Consider the following 12,258-nt stretch of genomic DNA (forward strand, 5'->3'; position numbering starts at 1 on the left):
TCATTAGCATATTACTATTAGCTGACTTCACTTTCCGCGAATTTGCTTTGATCACTCAATTCATCTGATGCAGTGTAACAAATGACATTTGATCGAATGAGGAAGACTTGAATTATGTACAACAGTGGCTTGCCCACACAACAACAACATTAACAATAATAATAATAATAATAATAATAATAGACGTTTCTCATTCACACTCGTACCCACAGACACAAAATGAAATCTTCAATTCGTTTTTTTCCATCTGTATGGATAAAAAATGGTTCAGGTTAGCAGCAGGTAAACACAGAAAAAGTACATTACTGAAAGAACAAACAAACAAACAGTCCCACGATCAGAAATGATAAAGTAGGAGTAAAACCAATTTTAAAAACCTTATGTTAGATCTAGTCAGGGCCGGACTAACGCACAGGCTAGATATGGCTGAAGCCTGGGGATCCCCACCTGCCAAGAGGCCCCCATAGGCTAGATATTGCTGCAGGCTGGGGGGCCCACAGGCTAGATATGGTTGAAGCCTAGTATTAGGGCTCCCACCTGCCAGGGGGCCCCCACAGACTAGCTATGCAAAATCTATAAAATTGGAGCAATGTAATAATTCTACCCCCATCCTCGTCCATGTCTGAGGTGCCATGAACATTGTACAGTTGGCAGACATGTCATCTTTAATTCCTTGCTTTGACCTGTTGTGACATGGTGTAACTTATTGTCGGGGGAAGAAACCTTTTGAGGGGGCCTACAGCAACCTGTAGCATAGGGGGCTCTGACCACCTCAATCCGGCCATGGTGGAATAACTGGTGATGTTTACAACTCAGTAATAACGTACTGATGTTGAATTACTTTTACTACATACTCCAGACTTCATCCACCTCTGGTCATGGTAGGGGAAATTAATCTTCATGAATGCAGTAAATTAATCAACCCCCAGCACTTTATTGCAAAGGCGCCCACCTTGGCAGCAAACACGCCCTGTAAGCTTATAGATTTTGGGTTGTGTGAATGAAGAAGAAGAAGAAGAAGAAGAAGAAGAAGAAGAAGAAGAAGAAGAAGGAGAAGGAGAAGGAGAAGGAGAAGGAGAAGGAGAAGAAGAAGAAGAAGAAGAAGAAGAAGAAGAAGAAGAAGAAGAAGAAGAAGAAGAAGAAGAAGAAGAAGAAGAAGAACCCTCGTTGACAGTGACGAAGTGCCAACGTTGACTTGACGCTACCGTGTAGAATGGCCAGTCTTTTCGACTTCGCAGCACAGTGCCACTGACCAGGGTACAACGGCATAAATAACTAGTGTGTCGTACAGTGGTTATGTTTCCATGAACATGTGTACATTATCACGGTCAAATTGACTGGTGTGCCTGAAAGCCACCAACCCCGCGTCTTGCTGCCGAAACAGTACACCGACATGTTATCATTAGCCCACAAGCTATGCTGGATAGCCATTTTACGTCAGTAGGGCACTACCGTTAGCATCGGAGCTAAGCGATAATAAGTCACCTTAAAGTCCAGCTTCGGCTGGGTTTATTTTGCAAAGAAAGGTTGTCATGACAAATGTCAATTATGACAGTTAAACAACATGACATAACGCGGTGGGTCAGATAAAGTCAGCGCAATGGCCTCAGTACGAGGCAGCGGCTAACTGGGCCTGCTAACGTCAGTTCTCCTAACTGAGGGGGGTGGGGGTGCAGCGCCTTGTTCGGGACAAGGCTAGCATTTTGTAACCTCTAACACTAAATAATAACCATCGACTAGGCTTGTGCTTGTCTTTAAGACATCGACTACGCAAGTGCTTGAAAAAGACTTGAGGTGGAACTGTCATGCTCGATGTTTCACGGCAGCTGAACATTAGTGGGCCTGTGACTTGTGTTTGTTTACGGTCGCGTCTGCCTGCCTAGTTCTAGCCATCTCAATCCCACGGACCCCTCTCCTCCCCACCCCTCCCATCCTCTCTCCTTTCCCCGTCTTTCTCGCTAGCCGTCCGCCAACCAACGAAGCTCTGATCCATTTCGACACGACACTTACTTGGCCTTGGACGAGACCGTTGAGGACTCATGTCGATGTTGAGGTCAATTCTTCGTCTGGCTTCTTTATTTTCTTGCTTTAACTTCTCCTCGATCCGGGAGAGCCTCTGTTCCAGCGACGACATCTTGAAAAATTGCGTTACCATCGACAGCCAGCCGTGCGCCGAGGCAGCCTCTTAGCGCAAGGAACTATGGGATATCGGAGGACCTACACAACACTGTTTATGACAACACACACACACACACACACACACACACACACACACACACACACACACACACACACACACACACACACACACCATCAGAGTGAAACCATTGTCGATACGTCCACTTATTTTAAAAGAAAGACAGCAGTTTAGGCCTGCATTAAAACACATGACACAGCAATACACTAAATAAGTAGGCTTAAGGTCAGATTAGACTTCTGCAACTGCGCTCGTCAAAACTCGCGTGGGAGTGGCCACGAACCAACATTGTATTCATGCATCTGCGAGTTCTGCGAGGTCCGAGGTCTCGTCGCGAGCCACATTTGAAATTCACTACATTGTAAGCACTGCGGTCATTATTAAGCAATGTTGCTTTCTATCCCGGTTAGCTAAGTATTTTCACACAAATTGCAAAGGCAATGCACTGGTATCATTATTTGACATACCCAGTCTGTTTTCACGAGGAGAAAATGCAAGCATGTAAAGACAGTTGATTCTGCCGATGTGTGTTTACATTCGGTGGAGGAACGGTAGTAAAATAAAACCACAGGCATTGTGCCACGAGTGTTCAACTGATGCATTGTTTGTTGCTTGTAGCTTCGTGTATTTACACACATTTACACACAAGGCATTAATATAGTTTTTTAACAGAATACAGCTCTGCTCTCGCAAACTACTGGCATTGCGCTGCCACAAGAACAGAACAAGGAAGTAGCGAGACGACCAATCATAGCGCCTTTTTGTCTGCGTACTCCGCGTCCGTCCGACGGATAGTTAGAATTTTTTCGAGGCGCTCGACGACGGGCGCAGAGCCTCTGCCAGGGGGGCGTGGACTCGCACAGACAGAAAACGGACGGACGCAGAGGCTATGCGTCCGAAGCATAAATCTAGCTTTAGCCTGTATAATAGGCTATATTTTTTAGGGTAGGCTTGATACAAACTTAGTTACTGAATTTACAGGAGACCTCCCCCCCAATCTCTCTCTCTCTCTCTCACACACACACACACACACACACACACACACACACACACACACACACACACACACACACACACACACACACACACACACACACACACACACACGAACAGAACACATGACAGCAAATTAATTCCATATGCCTATCTTGCAAAAGCACAATTGTCATTTTGTCATTTGCAATGGGGATGGTGAATAAAAACAGTCCCTCAAAAGTTGTTGTGGCTTGGCTGACGTTATTGTTTCCTCCACAGAGGCAGGGTCATTAAGGGGGGGGGGGGGGGGTTAAGGCCAAGCACAAGTGGAGGACGGGAGTCCACCCAGTGTCCTACCGTACTGCCAATGTGGAGAGGAGTATTAAAGGGACACTGTTCTGGAAATGGTCAAAAAAGGTACTGCAACTATGCTGCTCATTGAAACTGTGTTGCCTATTGCCAAATTAGACCTTTTCATGATAGTTTACTTAGTAATAAACTAATATTTTCTAGTATGGCCCAAGTAGGCCTACAGTCATTTTTGCAGCTAAAAATGGCTATTTCTGGAAATTCAAAATGGCGGACCATGGAGAAGATCCCCCTTTTCATGCATGAAAAGTGCAATTTTTCCAGTCATAATGAATACTTAGAATTTCATGGTGGTGGTAAATATTCATGAAAAAGGTAACATTAGTAAATGGGTAGCATGAATTCTGGAAATAAACAACTAAAAATCTCACACAGTGTCCCTTTAACAAGATTTAAAACACAGCAGATGACTTTTTCCAATACCGAATATTGTCACAATAGATTCCAATAATTTGGCCAATCGGGGACCCCTTGGCCCCAGGAGCACCTCGGCATGTCTAGCTTTTCTAGCGCTGTCTATGGAGCCAGGGCCAGATTACTGCACAGACGGCTGCAGCCTAGGGGTGTGATTGGCCAAAACTGACAAAAAGGCAGAATTGTGCAAAATAGTCCGGCAGCCAAAAGCCAAACATCAGCCCAACCCGGCTTGTCTGATAACCTTTTTTTTTTTTTGCAGTTTGTTGTTACCCAAGGTGTACCTATTAACCCTATTCAGACTGGGCTTTTTTGGCATTCCTGGGCCTGGGGGGGGGGTATGACCACCAAACTTTGGGGAGATGATCTACATGTGGACATCTATGAATGACATAATTTTTGTGTTATTATCTGGTATTATGACGTCATTATGACATCATCTGTTTATAATGCCCAAAATCTTGCCATAATGTATTTTCCATCAAATTTAGGTAATGCACTTAAATTTGAATGATAGTCTGGATAGGGTTAAGATTCCAGAGGGTACCCGGTGACATCCCTTGAGCATTTCCAGGTATTGAGCCTTTTATGCCGGATGAGACATTGCCCAAACAGTGGTCCCAGCAATCACATCCATCATGAACTCCTCACTCTCCTCCGGCACTGTCCCCTCCGCCTTCAAACAAGCAAGGGTGTCACCACTACTGAAGAAGCCTACACGGAACCCTGCTCAAGACGCTGCCTACACTGAACCCTGCTCTAGAAAGGGCAGTTGCAAAGCAGGTCACCAACTTCCTAAACCAGAACGAATTACTGGACCCAAAACAATCTGGTTTCAGAAGTGGACATTCAACTGAAACTGCGTTACTCTCAGTGACTGAAGCTCTAAGGACTGCAAGCACGGAAGGACTATCCTCTGTCCTCATCCTACTAGACCACAAGATCCTCCTGAGGATGCTCACGGCCATGGGAATCACTGGCGTTGTCCACTCATGGTTCAACTCCTACCTCTCTGGACGCACCTTCAGTCTGTCATGGCAAGGGGAACTGTCTACGACTCACACCCTCTCCACAGGCGTACCCCAAGGATCAGTGCTGGGACCCCTTCTGTTTGCAATATACACCTCCTCCCTGGGACGTGTCATTCAAACATATGGGTTCTCCTACCACTGCTATGCTGATGACACCCAGATGTACCTGTCGTTCCGTCCAGAGGGCACCACGGTTTCAGAACGCATCTCTGCCTGCCTCACCGATTTGTCAACATGGATGAAGGACCACCACCTACAGCTGAACCTGGCCAAGACAGAGCTCCTGGTGATCCCAGCTAAAGAGTCGCTTAGTCACAACATCAACCTCAAGATAGGCTCCACCATCGTGACCCCAAACAAAGTCGCCAAAAACCTTGGCGTCATGATTGATGATGAGCTGTCATGCTCCAACTACATCAACTCAGTAACCCGGACCTGTCGATTCCAGATGTCCAACGTACGGAATATCAGACCTGTGCTGACACAATATTCTACACAACGACTGGTCCAGGCCACGGTCCTGTCCCGCATTGACTACTGCAACTCACTCATGACAGGTCTACCTGCTTGTGCGCTAAAACCTCTGCAGATGATCCAGAATGCGGCGGCACGGTTGATATTCAATCAACCCAAAAGGACCCATGTTACTCCTCTATTTATTGAGTTGCACTGGTTACCGATCGCCGCCCGGATCAAGCACAAGGCATTGACCCTTGCCTACAAAACCATCACAGGAACGGCCCCAGCTTATCTGAAGGACCTACTAACGCCTTATGTTACTGGAAGAGAACTGCGCTCATCCAGCACAAGCCGTCTGGCTCTGCCATCCAGTCGCTCTAGGTACTCCCAGTCGAGATTGTTCTCCGTTGTGGTACCCAAGTGGTGGAACGGTCTCCCAGAGGCAGCAAGACTAAGCACATCTCTTGCAGCTTTCAAGAAACAACTAAAGACCTTCCTCTTTCGAGAGATTCTACTAAACTAATGCTTGAGCTGGCCTTGCCCCAGGGCAGACTCTTGACATGATGTTTAGTTTAGTTTAGTTTGTGTGTGTGTGTTTGTATGTGTGTGTGTACTCGTTATTTACTCTTTATATATAAAAAAAACCTAACCCCTCTTTGCAACTGCACTCATTGTTCTGTATATCTCCTGTGCACTTTGTATTGGCTTGTGATGTTGGCTTGATCCTCTTTTGAAAATCGCTTTGGTTATAAAGCGTCTGCCAAATACAATGTAATGTAATGTAATGTAATGTAATGGATGTGCTGCAGCCATAAATTAGAGCAGTTGCCATAGATTACAACAGTTTTCTGCTCGCATTCATGTTATGCTGACCAAGTCTGAGACACAAAGGCCAACATTTTGCCAAACCTGGCTTTATACCTCATAGTGGGTTGCTTGGTTTTGCTGTTTGTTGCTGCCCAACACTTACCCATCAAGATAAGAGTGGGTGATATGCCAATTTCAGATATTAACTCTTTAACCCTCAAGCGACCGGCCTGTTTTTGCGACTAATCTGACCGAGCGGGGTCATTTATGACCCCAAGGAGTTTACATAGAAATACCACTATATAAATTAGTTTTTGGGGTTCATTCAAATTTATTTACATCTTGCACATACTTGTCCCTCATCTAAAGCAAAAAAAATTGAATTTGAACATTTTATTGTTTTGCTAAAAATTAGTCAAACTTACATACGTATATGCTAAATATGATGTATGCCCTCATTTGCATATGTAAACATCAAAATACAAAAACATCCAATACATTTTTTTCTTCTCTCATCATCAGTAATCAACTGAGAAAGTTTCATGGTGATATCTATCATTTACATTTTTTAGCCTATTCAGTAGTCTTACCATAATAATACAGTATATTTATGCTAATTATGGAAATTGCTCAAAGTGAAACTTTGGGAAACCAAGCTAAATTCTATCCATTAGGCCCATAGATGATATTTCTTCAATAAAAATGTAGGGTACTCAACATTTCTGGGTTCATGAAATCACAAGCTCAGAGAATATGGTAATTTACATAGACAAAACCATGTCTCAAACATATAACCTTATGCACACTCAAAATTTCTCTGAAACTTTTTCTGGACATTGTAGCTGTGAAAAGGTGTCTTCCATATGTATTAGAGCAAAGAAATGTTTCAACTGATGCTTCAGCCTTTGTATAGCCATATAATAAGGAAAATTCTAAAAACGCCATTGATTTCTACACTGATGACTTGTTTCCTCCCTCTTTGTTCATCAGGATGACTTCCATTTCATATTCACATCATTTGTCTAGGACCACCGTGCCATGATATCAACAAATATGGACCAATAACAGAAGAAATGCTACCTGGGTGCCCTCACAATATGCTTCGTTGGCTATCACAGGGGTGCCCTATTTATTTATATAATATATTATATTTTAATACTATAAATGTTTATATTATGAATATTTTAGGTCTGCTGACCATGGCCTGCCCCAAGACACAAAATACAAAAAAACAGAGTTTGAAAATTTCAACAACAATGGACATTATAATGTTGAGTATCTCATGGATCCTCTCGGGGTCATAAATGACCCCAGAGGTGTTTTGATTATAAATCCCATATAGATGGTCCAAATTTCACAAAAAATTCATTCACAACATGCACAACATATGTATTGACAAACTCCTAGAAGGACAAGCTTTTCTGATGAAAATTGCAGAAATGGTGTATGAAAATATGTGCCCGGGGTCATAAATGACCCCAGTCGGTCGCTTTAGGGTTAATGTTGGTTTCGCTGCAACCATAGCCCACAAGCTTTTGACCGCTTCATAACTGCACTATGATTGAGCATAGAGAATTCTGGGTGGTAGGCCTACCACATCAAAGTTGACAAAGTTTCCTTGTACCAAAGTACCAAAAACATATAGACAATTACATAACTAGCTGTTTTTCGAGCAGAAATGTGTAACATTTAGGCAAATTTCGGTGGTGTCAGCTCAAACATATACTGTACACAGAAAGGATTACTAACTAATAACTCAACACAGAATTGCAACAACATATCTTTCATAACATTTCATACATTGCTATTTACTCTTCCCATGTTATTGTAACACAAAATACAAAGCTGATAACTTGTTTGTCCACAAATAAGGAAATGTTCAGTACAGAATTTCAATGGTGGTCATATTAACATGGAAAGAGATACAATTCAAAACGCAACTCCACAAAATAACTGATGTATGCAGTATGGTCTCCTGACACGTCTCCACTGGCCACTAACACTCTACGAGGTCCCACTCAGCTGGAGAAACTGGTCAACGCCTATGCCAGGAAGTGACTTGGTCTTCCCAGATGCCTCAGTAGCGTTGGGCTTTATGGCAGAGGGATGCTGGAACTTCCCATCACTAGCCTGGCGGAGGAGTACAAGGCTCAATCTCAATTCACCAATTACCCCTTCCCCTCCTTTTTGCGTGTTCATGTGTAGGGGTAGGGGTATCCCAATAGTCGTTAAGGCAGGGGGGTGACAAGGTCAGACTGGAGATGACGCTCCATGACTCCTGTGACCCACTTGTGTCTCAAGCAGCACCCATCTTGGCCACTGGGAGGAAGAGGACCCCGCTGGCTGCAACAGAGCAGGCAAAGGCCGCACTCCGACACCGGGACATTGTGGGACATGTTCAGGAAGGGAGGAGTGGTCTTGGCCTTGGAACTTGCAGACCAACTTGGAGCAAGGCCAATCCAGCTCAGAGGCACAAGCTGGTGGTTCAAGAGGTACGATGGGAAGAGGAAGCAGCAAGGCGAACACAAGCCGTGGCAGTGGATAGCGTGGGAAGGAGTTGAGAAAAGAAAGCTCTCCTGGAAAGACCTATGGGAGATGGAGGCATTCAGGGCAAGCTTTACCATCAGAGCTGCATATGACATCTTAGCTTCACCTGCAAACCCATAGAGGTAGAAAATAACACTAGAGGTGACCCGCGCCCCTTTTTACGGCAATCTGTAGCGGAGAAATGGAAATTAACGGAGGAGGCGGCTCACCTCTGTCAAAAATGGCTTAATCATGTGAAAATGTCCATCAACACACTATACAAGGACAATAGTTGAAGTGTGTTGCTAACTATGTTCATAAAATATATTATTTGATTTTTAAATGTATTTTATCGACTCATATGATTTAAGTAGATATTTAGCCTGACATTTCAAATCTGGTCTTTGATTAAAGTGTTACTTCATATTTACACAGTTTTAGTTAATTTCTTGACAAGGGTGGGCGTGTTCTCCATTGACTTGCATTGCCTGAAGTTACCTACACTACCTACGGAAGTTGGGAAGCTCCAGCTGCCATTTCCCAGTGCTGTTGCAAATTGCTGTGTCCTCTCTAGTGTTATTTTCTACCTCTATGGATGGATCTACAACTTTGCCAATGGGGCACCTAAGTCACGCCCTCTACTTCCTGGTTCATGGGGCAGGGGGAGTCAGAAAAAAATAATGGGCTTGAAATGAGTGGTATTGCTGCAAGATCAGTGTATCTCCGCTTCTTCCGCTCAAAGGCTTCCTCTACGGCACCCTCCCAGGGTAGCCACGCTGCGCCCTCCTAGTGACGCAACACCTTCGGCGGAAGAAGCGGAGATACACTGATCTTGCAGCAGACGCCCAACAACAAGGATGGAACATGAAGGTACCGGTGGAAGTAGGCTGCAGGGGATTCATAGCCACCTCAACATCTAGGCTACTCAGGGAGATGGGGGTGCGAGGGAAGGCGTACAGGCAGGCCATCAAAGACCTCGTCAGGGCCGCTGAAAAGGGGAGCCAGTGGCTGTGGGCCAGAGGGAAGGACCTGGCCAGGAGCTCCAAGCAGTGTTCGAATTACGGGGGAGCCAAAGGGAGCTGAGCTCCCTTTCCCTCAGGCTCCCATGAAAGAGGAAAAACTTGATTTTCTGTCTATGTCTTCAATGTGTCATTTATACTACCTTAATAAGGAAAACAGCCCTAAATATCCATATTAAATATAAATATCTCCATATATAAATAAAAATGTTTCATTTTCCGATCACCATGCATTCAACCGTAGGCCGCCTATTGAACGTGTTTGAGGTAACACCAAATGTGTTTTGGACCGGACATGCATGGTGCGCCATCGACCTCTTTTCGTGGATGTGTGTTGCACTGCCAACAGTGTTTTTATGGTTGTTGTCCCCCCTGTTGTTTACCCATGCCCCTCCAAGAGATGTGCACCAGCAAGGGACCCCTGACATCTTGGCGTGTGTGTGTGTGTGTGTGTGTGTGTGTGTGTGTGTGTGCGCGGGCCATTATCTATCTCCCTCTACGAGCTAGCTCCTACCCTCTGTGTCAGGGATGTTGAGCGATGGCAAGCAAATCGATGACGTAATGAATTGCGTATCGTATCCAGACTACACATGCTGAAGGGTATACTTTCTTTCTTTCTTTTTTTTTTTTTTTTTTTTTTTTTTTTTTTAACAGGGGCTCCCTTAGGGTCAAATTTGTAATTCGAACCCTGGCTCCAAGTGAATGATGGGTGATGGGAGTGAACCTGGGACCCATCAGCGAAACACCCAAGATGGAGGGCGCCCACTTGATAACCCAAGGGATTCCATCACTCACTTGATCGCCACAGTAAGCCCGTACGACTTCGTTGCGAGCATCGATGTTGCAAAAGGCACGTGAGCGAGAACGTGTTGTCACGATGTGGGTGTTATTAAATACAGCGCATTTGCAGTCGGCCACAAATATGAACGAGACGATGAGCTCGCACCGGTTTGCTCTACTAACACACCACGTGTGAGGAGTGGGGGGACAGGCAGTGAGGAGGAGCTGAAGTGGGGACCTGCGCAAACTTGTGTAGAGGTGTGAGACAAGACCCATATACACACGTGAGTGAGTTGTTGACCAACCAGTTCATGGGCGCGTGACCTCGGAGGCAGTCCGTCGACGAGCGTTGAAGGGGATAAGCAACTGCAGAGGTTGCAAGATCTGACTGCAGCCGCATTCATCCCGCGATAGTTTTACACCATGTGACATGTCACCTCGTCAACGCAACGTCGACGAAATTTCGAAGTTTGACAGGAAATCTAACCGTCATGCAGCATTTTCCATCCAGGGTGCATTGCTGTCTAAATGTGCATGCATGCGTTGACACATCTCGAATGTACCTAATGTCTCGTCTGTGCCTTAGGTATCTATTGGGATAACAACATCTTGTCCTACTCAACAGATCAGATCGGAACAGACTACAAGAATGATGATTAGCATACATGAGGCTCCGATAGGTACAGCAGGACGCAAACTTCAGAACTGTGTGTATGTGGCTGATACACTGTTTAATTTCTTCATTCATCTTTAGAACAGCCAACAACTCCTGACCAACCTGACCAGTTACCCCTACACTCTGTTGCTCTTTTTTTTTTTTTTGGGGGGGGGGTTGGGTCTTTGTGGTAGCTATTTGAGGTGGCTAGTTGTGGTACGCTACCAATATGTGAATAAAGTTGCACGATCTCATAATGCACAGTTAATTGTGGGATTGCTGCTCTGAAAGGGTTAATTAGCAATTTGGTACATTTTGTAACATCATTCACAGTAATATTAGGTGTCTGTTGTTTTTTGTCACAATTTGCATCATAGGACAATAAAGGCTCAATATCTGGAAATGCTCAAGGGATATCACCGGGCACCCTCTGAAATCTTGAAGACCTACCAACAATCTCTAAGATAAAGCAAAAAAATAAACGTTATCAAAAAATTCTGGGTCCAACCCCACGGCTCCCGGACTAAAAATACAATGTTGAAAAATGCATCGCATTGTGGTGAAGAACAGTTCCCCAAAAGTTGTTGTGGCTATAGGCTGACAGTGGGGAAACTTCATTGTTTTCTCCATGGCGGCGGGGCGACAGCAAAACGTGAGGCCTCAAGCACAAGCCGAGGACGGGAGTCCACATATTGGCAATGCAACCACCGTTTTCAAGGCAGAAGCAAAAATCCTTATGCTGACTAAATCACTCATCAATTCAGAAACACATATGTCGGTGGTGGCTCAGGTGGTTCAGCAACCAGAAGGTTGCAGATTCGAGCCCCTGCTCTGCGTGACCCTCAGTGAGTACATTCCAATGTGGACTCCCTTCCTCCACTTGCTTGTGGCCTCACATTTGAGTAGCATCCAACTGCAGTGTGAAGGGGAGGGGCAGGTCTGGGTGACATCTCCCTCCTCCCCCCTGAGCACATCTGAGTAGCATCCAACTGCAGTGGTCATATCCCCTCCCAATAAAGCTGTGTG

At 44.9% G+C, this 12,258-nt stretch overlaps 1 protein-coding gene across 2 annotated transcripts in view; it reads right to left on the minus strand.

Moving 5' to 3' along the window:
* Nucleotides 1-2,176, minus strand: part of map2k7 (mitogen-activated protein kinase kinase 7) — a 17,710-nt gene extending 15,534 nt beyond the window's left edge. For both annotated transcript variants that reach the window (XM_063205778.1, XM_063205770.1), the window contains exon 1: nucleotides 2,011-2,176. In XM_063205778.1, coding sequence (XP_063061848.1) covers nucleotides 2,011-2,155 — 145 coding nt within the window. In that variant the 5' untranslated portion in view covers nucleotides 2,156-2,176. The remainder of the gene's footprint in view (nucleotides 1-2,010) is intronic.
* Nucleotides 2,177-12,258: the final 10,082 nt, after the last annotated feature.

Source organism: Engraulis encrasicolus, chromosome 1, assembly GCF_034702125.1.
Source record: "Engraulis encrasicolus isolate BLACKSEA-1 chromosome 1, IST_EnEncr_1.0, whole genome shotgun sequence".
In the NCBI taxonomy this organism is placed as follows: Eukaryota; Metazoa; Chordata; class Actinopteri; order Clupeiformes; family Engraulidae; genus Engraulis; species Engraulis encrasicolus.